We start from the raw sequence: 16920 nt of genomic DNA on the forward strand, positions 1-16920 counted from the left end.
AGGTAAGTTGTTATGCACGTCCGTATAATCTCATTCTTCATCAGTTTTATATAAAAAACCAATTGTTTTTAGTGGGGTTTTTTTTGGTAGTGTGACATTGGGATAGTGGACAGGTTGGGGGGGGGAATCAGGATGGGTTCAAATTTTCAAAGCAGTATTCAAAAACTATATATGCCATGTATGAGGTTAGTTTTACTAGTGTAAAAATTGCTGTATGTGGTCTGATAACCACTGATAAGGTATGTCCTCAATATCAACTTTGCTTTTGAAATATGATAAAACTTGCTCCCCCCCCCACCCCTTTCTTTTCTAGTGCTAAGAAAGCTCTGAAGTTGGAAAGCCTTGCCATGGGAAAAGTAAGTGTGTGTTTGTATGTGTGCATGGCGCACACTACGAATAAATTATTTTCTAGGATATACATAAATGATCAGCAGTTCAGTGAGACTATCATAAATTACTTGGCAATCTGCAATAAAGCATTCCTGAATATGGAAAAGAATTGACTGCCAGACGTCTTTGGGAGAAAAACTATTCTTATATAATATTCGGACTTTGCCTGCATGAAGCAATTGGCTATAACTGAGGAGACTGCAGTGGTTGGTTTTTTTTATTATGTACATGCCTCTCTCAAATGAGTTAGGGACCTTTGTGAAACCATTTATTAGAAATTAGTTCCGTAATTTGTGAAGCAAATGCAGTGCCATCTCTCTGTACATATAACAATATGGGATTATGATAATGCCGTAATCTGCATATTATAAACTGCAAAAATGAAATGAAAACATTAAAGACATTTTTATGTTGAGAATATAATTGCCTCTCTCAGCTAATCTAACATAATGAAACGATAAAGTACGAACACTGCAATAAATTTCCCCTACAGTTATCACAATAAAAATAAAATTGTACTGTTGCTGTCCCCCACCCCCACCCCATCTCTCTCTCTGATAAAATGTGGCCATTCCGTTTTTCCAGTGCCATCATGTCACGACATATGCCAGTTTATTATCTTCCAATACCAACTGTGGGCGTTGCTATGAACAATAATGCAGAGGAGTTCATTGGGCAGGTAGCCTTTATGGAAGCAAAATTGGTGGGGGGAAATGTATACCTAAATGTTTGGTAAATAAAATGAGCCTCCTGTTTTGTTTCTACATACCAACAGTTTCTTTATAGATGGTAGTCTTCAGAGGTCTCAGTGGTACTTAGCAAAATTGGAAACTTGGCAGTGTTAAAAATCTTCTGTATACTTTTTGTATTTAAACAAAGGTGACAAAATACAGCAGGGGCACTAACAAAAATCATTAGCAATTTAATTAGCAATTTAGTTTTCTATTACCCACCTTGTTGTGCTCTGAATACAGCTGTGACTGTAATTTTGCATCTGCTTCCTTGGTTGGAGTAGCATTTTTGGAGGCGAGCAGTCCAGCTTGAAATGATTCTGTTCCACCCTAAAGCTATTTTTCCTTCTGAAATGGAAATTAAAAGGGGGGGGGATGTCTGTGTTGAGAATAACTATTTAGGAAGTTTCTAGTGTCAAAATTTCTTCATTGAAAGCTTGAGGGTTCGGGTTTTCAAAAATTCAGTGATGGAATTAATTTCTCAAACTGTCTATGAAGCAAAAATATTATTGCTAGTATAAATGTTGTATCCTTATCAAGAGTTTTAAGATAATTGAAATAGTTATGTGAAAAGGAAAGGGTAAAGGGGGGAAATGGTTTATTGTATGTTTCAGAAACATTCATAGGAGTTTACTATCAGTCATTTACAATTGAAACAAAGGTGGCTATTCTGCAGCTCTCCAGATATTGTTGGACTACAACTCCCATAAGCCCCAGTCAGCATAGCCAGAGGTCAGAAGTGAAGGGAGCTGGCGGCCAATAACATCTGGAGAGCCATACGTTACGTTAGTCCTTCCTGCACTAAGAAATGTTTTTAATTGTCACTCTTTACTTTTCCTAACTCTGCATGTTTACTCAGAAGAAAGTCCTACTTCATTCAGTGAGGTCTCCTTCCAAGCAAATGAGTGTGGGATTCCACCCTAATTATTCCTTTGGTTTGTTTATTTATGGCATCTGTATGCTACCACAGAACAATAAACTTCTTGGGCTGAGTTACAATAAATTAGTAGAATCCCTAACAACAATTTAAATACAACATAAAACCATAAAATAAAAAATACAACAAAAACAAAACTCACTCCTTTTTTAAAAAAAATAATTTTCATTGGATTTTTATACAAACAAAACAAACAAGACATACAATGTATTTTCTGTCCCTTCAAATACCCCCCACCCACGAGTCCACCTCTGCCACCCCGCTGGTGTTGAGAATCAAAGGGGTCCATTATAAGACTGGGTTTGACCTCCCCCCCCCTCCCCCTCGTCCCCCCCCTGCCACTGAGAGGACAAGGATGGAGGGGTTCTGGGGGCAGGTTTCCCAACAGCTGCTCCTTTAAACACAAAACCCATAAAAAATACAAACGAAAAAAAAAGAGAGAAAAAAAACAGACAAAAATTTAAAAAATTTCCCCATTCTTATATTCATCACATTGTAATTATGACTTCCTCAGATCTCCTCTTCCTGGTTTTCCTAACTCCTCTAATTAATTATGGCGTGTTTTCTAATCCAGTTCCAAATCTTATCCTTATAATACTAAGTTAATCCTCCTCCCTCTTCATGCTGCCCCCCCCCACAAGTCCCCTCCTGCCACAAGAGGAACCTGCGAGGCGCAGCACTTCAAAGGTTCCATTTTTGTGTCTGGGCTTCCCTCCACCCCCCCTCTCCTCCCCAGAGCACCCCCTGCCACCAGGTGCTTCTGCAAAACTCTCTCCTGTACACACCCACACCCCACTCCAAATGAAGACACAGGCTTAAAATTGAAGGGTCCACACAACATAAGTACCTGATGTTGAAAAGAGCCCAAAGATGGCGTCAGGCAAGCTTCCATGGGAAGGCTCCCAGGGACTCCCAACTCCATAGTCCTGTGCAAACAGTACTCCAGTATACCTGAACTTGTGTATTTTTAGTGTTTTACCTGATTGTCTATTTCTTTTAACTCAAGTTTGCTTTGGAAGATTTGTTTTAGAATCGGGTTATAAATAACACCAATCTATCAGTCTGCAAAATAATTAAATATTTCTTTTTAGCGTACTCCAGGTGTAGCACATTTTCTGCATTTCGTGCCATACTGTTGGCAGGGATTCTTCTGATGAGTGGGTCATTTGGGAAGAGCCATGCTGCACCCCTCTGGTGACTTATGGGGCTTAAAGTGGCTAGTTCCCAAGTGATTCTTTCATTCATATTTTGCTGATGTGACGTAGGATCCACTGCATGGGCGATGTTTACATTAGGCCTACATCTATGGACTCGCCCAAATAGGCCACAATCAATTCAGCAGAATATGACTATATTGCAGCCTTATAAATGAGACCACAGAAGATACTAGTTTGCAAATTAAAAAAAAGTTTATTAGTCTGCTAGGGGTTGGGAGAGGGGGGAAGGCAAGCTCTGCCGTTCATGCAGTAGCCCTGTACTAGTCATGAAAGAGGGGATTTCCTCCTCTGGCAGTCCACTTGGCATCTGTGCTCAGTGCAGAGGGAGGGGTGAAGCTCTCCATCCTTTTTTCACCAGCTTACTCACTTGTCTACATGGAAACGGTCTTTTCGCACCAAACCTAGTATTTATACAAAACATGTACTGTAAAGGTAAAGGAGCCTTGGATGGTTAAGTTCAGTCAAAGGCGACTATGAAGTACAGCGCTCATCTTGCTTCAGGCCAAGGGAGCTGGTGTTTGTCCACAGACAACTTTCTGGGTCATGTGGCCAGCATTACTAAACCACTTATGGCTCAACAGAACACCGTGATGGAAGTCAGAGTGCACGGAAACACCATTTACCTTTCCACTGCAGCGGTATCTATCTAGTTGCACTGCCATGCTTTCGAACTACTAGGTTGGCAGAAGCTGGGACAGAGCAATGGGAGCTCACCCCATCATGTGAATTCAAACCAGCGACCTTCTGATCAGTAAGCCCAAGAGGCTTGGTGGTTTAGACCACAGCGCTGCCCGCTCCCAAAATTGCAAATTTGGAATCGTTGAGCATTTATAATCATAGTTCTGGAGTATTAAGGAGTAACAGTGTTTTACTGTAGGACAAGGATGGGGAACCTCTGGTCTTCCAGATGTTATTGGATCACAACTTACTTAATTATTGACCATTGGCCATTTGCACTTAGGCTGATGGGAGTTGGAGCTCAGCAACATCTGGAAGGCCACAGGTCTCCCACCCCTGCTATAGGGCAGGCTTTGTGCTATTTATATAGCTTCACCTTTCAGAGTCACCTTTCTAAAAGGCCATTTGAGTTGGAACGTGAGAGGTAATTTGCTCGTTTAATTTGATTGTTCTTTTCACTAATGTGATAGATGGCCCTGGATGTTGTAGCTATTTTCCTTCATCAAGAATTGTTAAACAAAAAGTTAACACCTTGTGTTAGTCCCTTGGAATAGATTGGTGGGCTTGAAAATCATTTGATTCTTTTTTGTTTGGATAAAGGACCCATGTTACTACAAGGACTGGATACATAGTTTTTTTCTAGGAACTGGAGCTTTGAAGTGTTACTTTAAAGTGTGTGGGATACCTAAAAATGCACCAAGAGAGACATGATTCCCCACATCTGTTATAGGAGAATTCTATAGCCTGCCCTGACTAGAAATATAAAGGCAGAATTGGATATTGTCAAGGTTGAAAAGGAAAACATGAATGTGCTTTACCCTGCATAATAATCCTGTACAGGTTGTTTTGTTACCATTATTTATTCTTCTTTAGGTGCCTGCAACTCCATTGCTGAAGAGTAAGAAGAATCTCAAGTCTTATTCACCAACAACAGGAACGTGCCCAATCAGTCCTTTTTCAACTCCCAGGAGCAATAATGTACAAGAGCATGGAAATGGTCTATCAAATGGTTAGTTGAACATTCTCTCCTACTTACTGCAGAATTTTTCTGGTTATTGACCAAGTCAAATACTTGATTTAGTAATTTATGTCCTGCATGGTAATTCTGATTCCTTCCACCCACGAATATGAATTTGGATCTTTATAGTAAAGTCCAACTTTTCTGCAGCCTTCACAAACATCTTCAACAATTCTCCTCTGACTAGTTTTTCTTACTTTTGCTCACTGAAAAGAATCAAGCAGTGGCATAGCTAGCCACGGGTGCCTGGGGTGGTGTGTGCGTTCTGCGCCTGGGGGACGTGGCAAGCTGTCTGCAGGGCAGGGCGTGCTTCCAGAGTCCCAGTGTTCGAGCTGCCATGTTCCGTTTGGGCGCCCTGTGGGCTTGCGTTGCTTTTTTGAGCAGCACAGTGCCTGCACAGAGTCTGCCCGCTGCCTCCCCCTCAGCTGGAGGTCAGCTGAGGGGCAGGTGGTGGGCGGAGGCTGGCCCCATGCTACTTTTCTGGGCAATGCAGTGCCTGCAGGTACCCGAGCCACTCCCAGGAGAGAGACAGTGGCTCAGACGCACTGTGGGCTCAGTGCTGCTTGCGGGGCCAATGCATGCCATTTGCGTCCTTCTCAGCTGCCCTTGTGGGCAGAAGGGGAATAGTATGGTTCCCTCTTCTCCCCTCCACTTTTGCTTGTGGAAAATCTGTCCAGAAGGATCCTCCACTTGGGAACCTTTACTGGATCCCGTCTCTCTCTCTGTCAACAGAAGGCGTCCTTCCATTTGTAGAGGGCTAGTTGCTATTGAGTGCAATTTGCCTTAATATTGTTCTCCATGCATCTTGGTGTTCAACAAGACATAATTTAAAAAATTCAAAACACTTATATCTCACGGGAAGAGCCCTAGTGGATCAGACCAGTGACCTGTTTTGTCCAGCATCCTTTTTCCTAAAGTGACCAACCAGATGCCAAAAGCAGGACAATGTCCAATTTGCATTGTTGTTTTCCAGCAACTGGTATTAAGAGGCATGGGGCCCAGGATCCTTGAGGTAGTACATAGCCATTGATAACCTTATCTTCCATCTGTTTTGGAACCTTTTTTGAAGTCAGTGGGTGTTACTACTTATGTTAGTTAATTCCAGAGTTTAACCTTATATCCCTTTGCTGGGAGAAATGTCCATTTATCCTTACTCTCTGCTTCCTGTCCTTGAGTCTACTAGAAGCAGCTGCATTTGATTCCTGTATCCCACACATTTTCCTCTCTAGCGTCAGTAAAGGTCTAGAAAAGAGGAGGACTGTTGCAGTGAATGCTTTAATCCCCAATCCATAGAAAGTGATCTGAGGAATTCCTGTAAGCCATTAGGACTATCTTCTTTATTTAGAAAAGTTGTGCTCTACCCTTCTGTTGCAGTCAGAATGTACAAGGCTCTCTAGGATAATGGTCTAAAGTTCTCAGTGCATAACTTGGCTCAGAACCAGTCTTCTATGTATGCTAAAGTGTTGCTCCTGCCCTCAAATAATTTGGGTGTTGTTGTTTTAGCATAAGATGAGAAATGCATTTTGATTTAATTTCACAGAATAAAACAAGAAAGGAGATACTGTTGAGGTGAAGAAGAGGAAGCAGAGGACCTGGTTTAGGAATCCATATTACTTGGTCTAGAGATACTTCCACTTCAATATAAAATACAGGGAGACACTATCTGTATTTGGTTGCATATCACAGGCCGTTTTGCAAAATACAGCCATTTTGCACAAAGCAGCCAGTTCCTTGTAGGAGAAAAAACACAATATGACCATTTATGAAAGCGCATCTTTGCTCTGCTGACCCTGCCCTGTTAACTGAAACCTGACTGACATTTTAAAGCAGTGCAGTATACGTACAACTTGAAAACTCCAAATGCTGTTATCTCCCCACATCCCAAGCCAATCTTTTATTGATGATATTATATGAGTTTTGCTTTCGCTGTTCATATGTGATTCTGTGTTTGTGTGTGAGAGAGGGAGGGAAGGATGGAGAAAGTGAAACAGGAAAAAATCTTTTGTATTTTTTCACATGCCTTATTTCTGACAAAAAAAGGGGAAATGCCTGAAGGAGTAAAATGCCTGTGTGCCGGGATGTCAAAGGCAAAGGTGAGTGTGTGCTATATTTCCATATTGTAATTAAATATGGGCATAAGGGAACAGTCCTTTTGCACATAAAAAGAGAGATCACGTGTCCGCAGCTGACATTTAGATGGATAATTATTCAGTAAAGTAGGAATAGCTTTCCTTTTCTAGTTTCACCAAGCTACAAAATGGTGGTAAGGACTTAGAATTCTGAGTTGTCTCCTATATATTTAATGTTTTCTTTTTATCTTGCAACAGTGTCAACACTGCTTTATTGCTGATACATGTATGAGTGCAATTATACAAGTTGCACTTGTTATTACAGTAAGTGTAAACAAATAGGTATTTGACCCAACACACACACACACACACACACACACACACACACACACACAGAGGGCTTTTTCATTTACACTCTTTGTTTTGGTCTGTCCCCTATCCTTGAGCCTTCGCAATGAGATCAAATACAAAATCCAGTAAAATCTCTCATAGATAGATAGATAGATATAATCTTGTTGAACAGTGAGATGCATAGAGAACAATATGAAGGCAAATTGCACCACATAGCAACTACGTAACCCTCTGCAAATGGAAGGGCTCATTCTGTTTGCAGAGAGCTGGGATCCATTGCAGGCCCCCACTAGTGTGCTGGGCAAGGGTGGCATATTCTGCCCCTCACTTTTCTCTTGCAGTCCCCTTGCACCATTCTCATGTTACTACATAGGATCCTTCAGAGTAGTGTTTCCAATTGTTCTGTGTTTTTTGTGAGTTTGATCTTATGAGGCAGCTATATAACTTTGGTTAGTAAAGAAATAATTTTAAATGGAAATTATAGTGGTTATTGAGCGTGTTCTTTCATATATTTTCATATACCTAGCATTCAGATTAATAATACATAATATGTTGCATTTGCCAACAATCTTACATTGCTGTGGAGTGAAATGAATGTTGGGAATTTTTTAACCTCTTAAATCTGTTAGTAGTATTGACTTTACCATTTCTATTTTTGTATTCGTAGCTTTCCTTTCTAACATAAGATGTTTATAATGGAAAAGTTATAATTAGTTAAATGTCAGGTTACAGTGCATTTGTAATGAAAAGGGGGTGGGAATAGAGAAAATAGTTCATGTTTATCACTTGTGCAGAAGATGGTAAATCTTTATACTATTTTGATTTTTGTCTTCAACTACAGGACGGTTATAGTGTTAATTCTCATTTCTTCATGGTCTTATTCCTAGGAAACAGAGAGAAACCCAGTAACTTGCTAATCAGAACACCCAGAAGGGGGCACCCTGAAATGGAAGACTATGAGAAGTAAGGTTACCTAATTCTATAGTTTAAAAAAAGCATGGAGAAGGACAAATTTAATTGCAACAGAGCCTCTGGGAAAGCTATTTTTGCTGTAGCAATATTGAGGAGTAATTTTTATTTAGACTTTTGGCTATTATTATCAACAAAACTCTGAGTTTAAAAAAAACCCTAAGAAATGTTGTATCACAATGTTATGTAGGTAAATGCAGATTAACATAAAAATCACAAAAAATCTTTCTAAAAAAATAAAAACCTACTTGAATTTGTTTTTGCGGGAGGTAATTATTTTCCTGACAATATTTTAGAAATGGCAGCCAGGTTTCCCAGAATTTATTCTAGTCTGTCTATACAATGAGCTGCCTGGTACTACGGAACTGCTTCAGTTGTTTCAGGCTTATGTCACTCCAATTAAAATCTGTTCTATAAGAGAAAAAGTTACATTGCTACTTAAGCTGCCTTCATCCTTTTACTTTATTTATTCATGCAAATAAATTATTATTCTGATGCACTCTTTAGCCTTTTGGGTGATCCTACTGGTTTTTCCACTTCTCTCCCCCCTTCCATTCCTGATCTGCTTTCTACTGTCTCCTAAAGCAGGGCTTCCCAAACTTGTGCTCCAGCCATTTTTGGACTACAATCCCCATCATCCTTGACCACTGGTACTGCTAGCTTAGAGATGAAGGGAGTTGTAGTCCAAAGGCCTAAGTTTGGGAAACCCTGTCCTAAAGAGACCCATCTGTAGGACTGGGCTGTGCTGGAATCTTTGCACTATCAATGGGAAGTGGGTGGAGCTGACTCTATGCTGGAGTTTAGGGAGGAGGTAAGATAATGATGGGAAATGAGTATAATTAGACATGCTAGAAATGTGTGCATTCCGCTAGTGGTTGATGTACGATAAACCCTAGAGTTATTTACCAGTTATATAGCAACAAGTTACAGTATTTCACAGCCCGGGGGGGGGGATGTTGGCGGCAAAGCTATATCACTGCTACTTGGTTTTTATTCATTTTTTTTCTTGTTTCAGAAATTAAGCCATAAATTTAAATAATTCCTTGTTTCCCTCTTTCCTTAAGACTATTAATACTGCAATCTGAAGTTGAAGATTCTCTGGGCAGATTTATGAAAATCAGACAAAACCTAACCAATTTACAGGTCTGTTCCTCCCATCTTGATCCTTGATTCTCTCTCTCTCTCTTTCTTCTCAATTGTTGCAGTCTTCATTATAGATTATTTGGAAACAAGCCAAATTCAGTTTAATGGAACAAGTGTGCTGAAGATTGCATCCTTCCAGATGCTGTGGGTGTGGCAGAGTAGAGTGCTGGATTACAAACGGGACAATCTGGGTTGAAATCCCTACTGAGCTTGAAACTCACTGTGTGAATTAGGGCCACTTGCCTTCTCTCGCTGGGCGGTGAGAGGATAAAGCTTCTTGAGGGTAAAATGGAGAAAGGTTTATGTGAACTTCTTCAAATTCCCTGGAAGATAGGCAGGATAGAAATGTAATAACTAAATTAACTGAAATTCAGTTCAGTGCACTGGGTCATGCGGTGGGTTTTCAGTGGAGACAGGCTCCCTACTTAGGATCCACGTGCAAACCTTGGGCAGCAAGGTAGTTCAAAGCATAAGGCACAAGCTGGGAGCCATTGGTTCAAATCTCCCCTGAGCCATTCATTCAAATTTTCCCCTCAGGTTGGGGCAAACTACAATCCATGCTGTAAAATTAGGGGTAATAACATGGCCCACTTTATTCCTGAGGTAAGGTGTGAAGTGCTTTGAACACTTAGAGCAGGGGTGGGGAACTTCTGGCCCACAGATCAAATCTGGCTTGCAAGGCTGTTTTCCCTAGCCTACTTGTCATATGTAAACAAACAAACCCCTGTGTTGCACAATATAGCTCAGCAATATCAAAAGCAACACGATGGCCAGAAACAATTACAATATGGAAAACTTTATGGAATAATTCAGAACATCAAAACTATCAAACTGAAGTCTCTGAAAGCCCTTAAATAAGTCATGGTGCCAGACTGTACCCGGCGGAGATCAAGCTGTGAAGCTTTGTACAATTGGCAAATGTCCAATTCTGATGTCCGACTCTGAACTCTGCTGAACAGTGTTCCGGATAGCAACTACTGTTTCGTTCAATTCTTCAGCAGCCAATTAGTTCAACAAAGACTCGTAAGTAGAAAAATGTGTAATTTCTTCATTGACTGAAAATAAAATATTCAAACGATGACCTGCACATACATAACAACAACTTCAAATAGCGTGGAAATTATAAACTGTAACATAAAAAGGTTACATACCCAATCTTTTTTTTGAATCGAATACATAAGAATAAAAAATACTCTGGAACAGTGCTCATGCGATTATGTAGTCACTGTTACTAACATCATTTTTTGAAAAATATATATAGCGAGCCCCAGGTGATACTAATAACAAGGAGACCGAGATTAAAGACACAGTACAAAGTAACAGCAAAGATACAGATAATCAAATAAAACAATTGAGGTCTAATTCAGAGTTAAGTCCCCCTGGATGAATAGATTTAAACATTAAAATAAAACTGGTTTCTTGCTGCCGTAATTGTCGTTCATAATCTTTTCTGATACCAGTTGTCCTCTGATTCACCCTTAAAACTGTAAATAATAAATCCGTATCTGAATGATTGTGAGAAACAAAATGTTCTACCAGAGGTGCCTCCATATTGGCATTACGTATGCGTGAACAATGTTCCCAAATCCAAACCCCAACTGCTCAAGTGGTGGAGCCTATATACAATAGATTACAAGGACATCAAATAAGGTAGACAACATCTCTGGTCTGACATGGACTAAATTGACGAATAACAAAACTGAAATTGGTTTTCTCCTCATAAATTTATTTAATCTGTAAAGAGAATGGGCAGGATGAACATCTGCCACATTTGTGGTGACCAGTGGGCCCAGAACTACTGATGGTACGAGTTATAGTTCGGACTTCATATCCGTGTGTACTAACATGTCCTTAATGGATTTAGTCCGTCTCAGGCCAATCAAAGGAAATTCATTACAACCTGGTACATTCCAGAGTACATGCCAATGTTTACGTATAATTCTAATAATTCTGTCTGTATGAGTAGTGTATTCTAATGAGCCCATAATGTGATTTTGAGACAGTGAGGTGGTAGTGGGACCGAGAAGCAATGTCCAGTCCTTGGTAAGACAAGGACATCCGACAACCAGCTGGCAAATGGGCATTTCGAAAGTGTTATGCAAGAGACTTTGACAGGTGGGTGGAAGTTAGCCCACAGGACAGATAACTACCGGTAATTGGCCTACTGGGCCAAAAAGTTTGCCCACACCTGACAATACCTATATTTTTATTAGCTATTGTTGTTCTCTCAGGTCAGTCTCCACCCCCTACCCAGCAAGATAGTTGGTTTTCTGATTCCACTGTGAGGATCAAGCTAGGTGTGATTGTGGAGTTTGATCATGCATCTCCCACAGTTTTTTTATTAAAAAACAACAACAACGTGTTAACACTTTCCCTTACATCTGTTTCCTGGTTTAAACTGCCCCTCTTCAGCTGCTATTTGCCCCACAAGGTCACACCTATGAGTATCCTAAGGGCACCTTTTTCGCCAGCCGCTCTATCCCTGAATCCTACTGGGGTCATGTCCTAATGGCTGGAAAGAAAGCAGAGGTGGTAGACTGGGATGGATTCTATAGTCCAGGCTAGAAGCCAAAGTCAGGGCAACACTTCTTTTGATTGAAAGGCATGGCCACATACAGAGTTGTTGGGGTAAGCTAGGGGAACTGACCAGGATTCAGGCAAGCAAACAGTCTGAAAAGGCAAAGTGGCAACCTGTTAGTGTCCTTCGGCGATAATTTGCTCAGATTGTGGGGATGCGACAAGGCTTCCAACTTCACACCTGTTGATCATACTGTGCATACAGAAGCATTCCATTTCTAATATCAAACCTTAGTAATATAAATTTTTTCAGCCATTTAAACTAATGATGCAGAAAGAGTGGGAGGTTTTGAGAGTTCTGTTTTGTTAGAAGATTCGGCATTAAGATTTAGCTTTAAAAAAATTTTTTTTCCAGGCTTTAGAGGGCACCAGAGAGCTTGAAAATATTATCGGTGTTTCAGAGACCGCTGGTAACTTGAAAGATGAAGTGAGCAAAGCCAGAAAGCTAAGTAAGGACTTTTCATAATTTCCCTTTTTATGATAGAATTAATATGCATCCTTTCACATATTTTACATGAGCATGCCTAGGTGTCCTGGAAATATTACATATTGCAGTGATACAGATTAGTTTCCATATTAAGTACTTCATATTAAGCAACACAATTAAGCAAACAAATAATTGATAAGAGATAAGATTACAGAACACTCAAGTGAATTTATATTACGGGTGACCCAGAAACTACAACTGATCCAGAATGCGGCAGCTAGACTGGCGACTGGGAACAGCCGCCGAGACCACATAACACCGGTCTTGAAAGACCTACATTGGCTCCAGTAGGTTTCCAAGCACAATTCAAAGTGTTGGTGCTGACCTTTAAAGCCCTAAACGGCCTCGGTCCAGTATACCTGAAGGAGCGTCTCCACCTCCATAGTTCTGCCCAGACACTGAGGTCCAGTACCGAGGGCCTTCTGGCGGTTCCCTCACTATGAGAAGCCAAGTTACAGGGAACCAGGCAGAGGGCCTTCTCGGTAGTGGCACCCGCCCTGTGGAACACCCTCCCACCAGATGTCAAAGAGAAAAACAACTACCAGACTTTTAGGGGAGATTTAATGTTTAATAGATTATTGTATTTTAATACTTCTGTTGGAAGCCGCCCAGAGTGGCTCGGGAAACCCAGCCAGATGGGCGGGGTATAAATAATAAATTATTATTATTATTATTGCAGAGAAGCTGCTAAAATGTGGGCTGGACGAGGTAAGTGTTAGGTGGATTTGTACCTGGTTGACTGACTAAACCAAAGTACTTCTCACTAATCGTTCCTCATCAAGTTGGGTGAAAAGTTAGGTGCCACAGTGTTGTGTCCTGAGCCTGTTATATTAAGGGGTAATATTAGTTTTACTTGTGGCCTAACAATCCAGTGCTTCTTACTCAGAAGAAAGTCTCACTGTATTCAGTGGGACTTGCTCCCTAGTAAGTGTGTTTAGGATTGGACTCTGCTGCTAGCCATGTCCAAAGAGATTTAGCAGAACTTTTGTCTACAGCAGTTTGTGTGAGAAAAAGGGAGGTGATTGTTTTCTTCTGATTTTTACGATGTACAAAGGTTTGCAGGGGAAAGGGAGAGCAGAGATCTGGGAGTGCCCTGTTCTGGGAGTAGAACTCCACTCGAGGAATTCTGAATTCAATCCAGTATTTTCTTTAATTGAAAAATTTCCTGGAACGTTAGTGGAAAAACCCATTTGTACCATTTTTCTATATTAGCATCACATGAGTAGAGTTCTCACAGTATCTAAATATATTTTGTTCCTCAGTAAAGCAATCTGGAAAGCTGCTAAGAAGGACCAAGGCAAGACAGCCTGCCCAAGGTAACTCCCCCATGTTATTTGTTTTGATGGCAAACAGTTGTCAAAGGGGTCCATTTAGCAAATTTCTTCTGAAAGACTTGAAAATGCCTTTTGCAAGAGACTGTTTCAGATTTGTGTCCTTTTCGGCAAAATTAGGTTTCTTGCCCTCTCTTTGGTTGTATGACATTTAAGCTGTTGGCAAGATAAATACTTCCCCCCACCCGCCACTTTCAGATTACAAAATGCCTAACTGAACAAACTATGCATTTAAAAATGTATTTATTTGATATGTTTTTATATACCACCTTTTTACTGAAGTTTCCTGGTGGTGTTCATATTAAAAATATGCAAGATAAAAATGATAAAATATTAAAAAGCACAACAATATAGAGGCTAAAATTCAGCTGCAGCAGGCGAGGGGGGGGGGAGAAAGTAAGAATGAAAAGTGGAATTGCACATCTTCAAAGTCCTGGTTAAAGAAGTATGGTTTAAAGAGATGCCAAAATATAATAAAAGATGGTACCTGCCTAAGTTCAGGAGGAAAATGATTCCATATAAAGGGTACAATTGCAGAAAAGGCATGGCCCCAAGGGGACATCAGTTGCACTTCTGTTGGCTGTGACAAATACGTACCTCTCTATTTTGAAGTGTGTGCAAAAGATAAGAAGCCACAATTGCTAAGTGATTTGCTTGCCTGAACACAAGGTAAAATGGGACACCAGCATTAATCTCGTGTTAAGGTGTTCATATAATGTCCCTAAGGGGTATTTATTAATTTGCCTTCACCATTAGCTCCGTGAAGCAGCTTTGTGGGCAGTACACCAGCAACATACCTATTCTGTCTTTCTGGCCAAGAACCAAGAACAAATTCTCAAATCCAGATCCAGAGCGTACTGGCCTTGTGGTGAGAACGATGCAACTCTTGTGGATTATGTCAACTCCCCCCCACCCCGCCCCCTCGGTCTGTGTGGGTGCTGCACTAAGCTCCTGGGAGGCAGAGTTATCCATCCATGCATGTTGGACAGAGTTATCGATGCAGTGGTTAGGAGAATGCACTCTGCAGATGCTCTGTTCTCTCCTTTCCCCCCCACATGGTTTGGCCTCAGCTCCAGTTTTTGGGAAAGGTTGAGCCTCATTTACTAGTCAGCCCCATTAAAGAAATTAAGGCTGCAGTTTTTTGCCCAGTAATATATCTTTAACTCGTCAATCTGAGTTACTGGGCACAGGATTGTACTGTAGTCAGAACTGTTCTTGGTATTGGCATGTAAGCACCCTACCAGTTTGAGAAGAACCTTTATTTTAACTCTCTGGATATGAACTGCCTCCATGTTTATTTTATTTTTTATTTTTTTACATTTTCTTCCTTCTCCACATCACCTTGTCTTAGGTGTAGGCTTTTGAGTGAACTATAAAGCCTTGATGTATCTCAAGGCTTTAATAATGATAATAATATTTCTCTAGTGTCTATTACCGGAGGACCTGAGCATACTTTACAAACATTTATGAATACAGCCTTGCCACATCCCAGAGACATATGATCTCTATTTTACAAAGTCCCATTTCGGTGAGGTGCTTAAGAACATGCCTTGCATTAAACAGAGGAGGCACATCATTGACGTCACGGCTTGTCTGATATGGGGCATAGGCATCTCTTGGAGAACAGGCACATTATGGGTTTTGGTATTCTGCGAATGAGTGGCTTATAATGAGCTTTCGAGCAGATTAAATATACCAGATATTTCCATGAAATCCTGTGGAACACCCGCCCCTTTGGCAGGTATATATATCTTTTAAGCTTTTAAATTAAACTTGACTTTTAAACTTGACTTGACTTTTCTAAATGCGCATTGTTATCGTGGAACACAGCAGTCTTGCAGATGAGTTTACTACATCCATGCCATTTTACTATTCTGCCATGTGGACCGGGGTCATGTAAGTCAGTGGCTCTCCCAGGAGGAATTGTTCCTCCCTGTGTGAGTGGGTAACACTGTTCCATTGTAGCCTTACTCCCAAAATGTTCAGAAATGTAGTAACAAAGCTCTGTAGTAAAATGAGAGCCTTGGCACTGTGCCAGCTAGGTAAACACATTTGGGGTAATGGGTATGAATATAGACCAGCCCACCAGCTGGGACAGAGAAGGTGCCTGTGTGTCTTTTACTACAAAGTTGTGGTTAAATGCTGAAAAGATGAGTGGCTTGTCTGCCCTCCCAGGTAAAGTATGAAATGAGACGACAGCTGACTCCTGGTCCTGTGCCTTAAACTCAAGGCAATACTTCCTCCTACCGTAAGCTTGAAGTCATTTAGCATTTATATCGATATGAAGTGAAATCTCTGTAGCTCAGCAGTGTGTTCTTGATGCCAGACAGGCAGCCACACATCTTGATCAAGTAGATTAATTTTCCCTCGTGGTTTATGATTTAGTTTTTAAAAGAAGCAGAATAAAGGACATTTTAACGATGAAGACTTAGCTTGCCAAGTGTCAGATGCGTTGAGTGGTGTTTTCTCATTCTTTATCTTTAACATGGAGTAAACAAATGACTTTCTTTCCTTGGTTTCTCCCCACCTCCTTATTATGTACTTTTAAAAATTGCCTTGTATCAGTTCATAGGATCGTTGAAAAGAGCTGTTTCTCTCTTTAATGTAATATATAGACCTTAGTTATTGTCTTCTTCTTTTTAACTTTGAAGTTTAGAACATCACAGTGGCAATTACTGCCTCTGAGTGGAACAGAGTTGCTTTTATGCAAGACTACAACTGGTATGGGGAACAAAATTGCATTGGGCCACATACCAGGCCTACTTAATATCTGTTGGAATGGTGCCTGTGTATATAAACCAGAGCTATGAGATTATTGCCTTCAAAATCCGAGGTAACAATTGAACATATGGATCTAGGTATGTAAAGAATGATAGCACAGAGAAGCAGTACTTTCCCATCATCTCCATGCCTTGATCCAGTGAAAGAGAGGGGAAGACCATTTTGCTGATTTGCCCTGCAGCCCCTACCCTTTTCGGAGGATCCCCTAACTATCAGAGGGTGCAGGCAGAAAGAATAACTG

The 16920-nt window shown here is 40.7% G+C and overlaps 1 protein-coding gene across 1 annotated transcript in view; it reads left to right on the top strand.

The window, feature by feature from the left end:
• The window catches only part of ITGB3BP (integrin subunit beta 3 binding protein), a 36607-nt gene that overhangs the window by 8907 nt on the left and 10780 nt on the right, over positions 1-16920 (top strand). The window contains exons 2-7 of the mRNA XM_088673957.1: positions 314-356; positions 4827-4962; positions 8279-8354; positions 9425-9503; positions 12436-12529; positions 13830-13883. Coding sequence (XP_088530083.1) covers positions 314-356; positions 4827-4962; positions 8279-8354; positions 9425-9503; positions 12436-12529; positions 13830-13883 — 482 coding nt within the window. The remainder of the gene's footprint in view (positions 1-313; positions 357-4826; positions 4963-8278; positions 8355-9424; positions 9504-12435; positions 12530-13829; positions 13884-16920) is intronic.

The sequence above is a fragment of the Zootoca vivipara genome, chromosome 7, assembly GCF_965207765.1.
Source record: "Zootoca vivipara chromosome 7, rZooViv2.hap1.1, whole genome shotgun sequence".
NCBI lineage: Eukaryota > Metazoa > Chordata > Lepidosauria > Squamata > Lacertidae > Zootoca > Zootoca vivipara.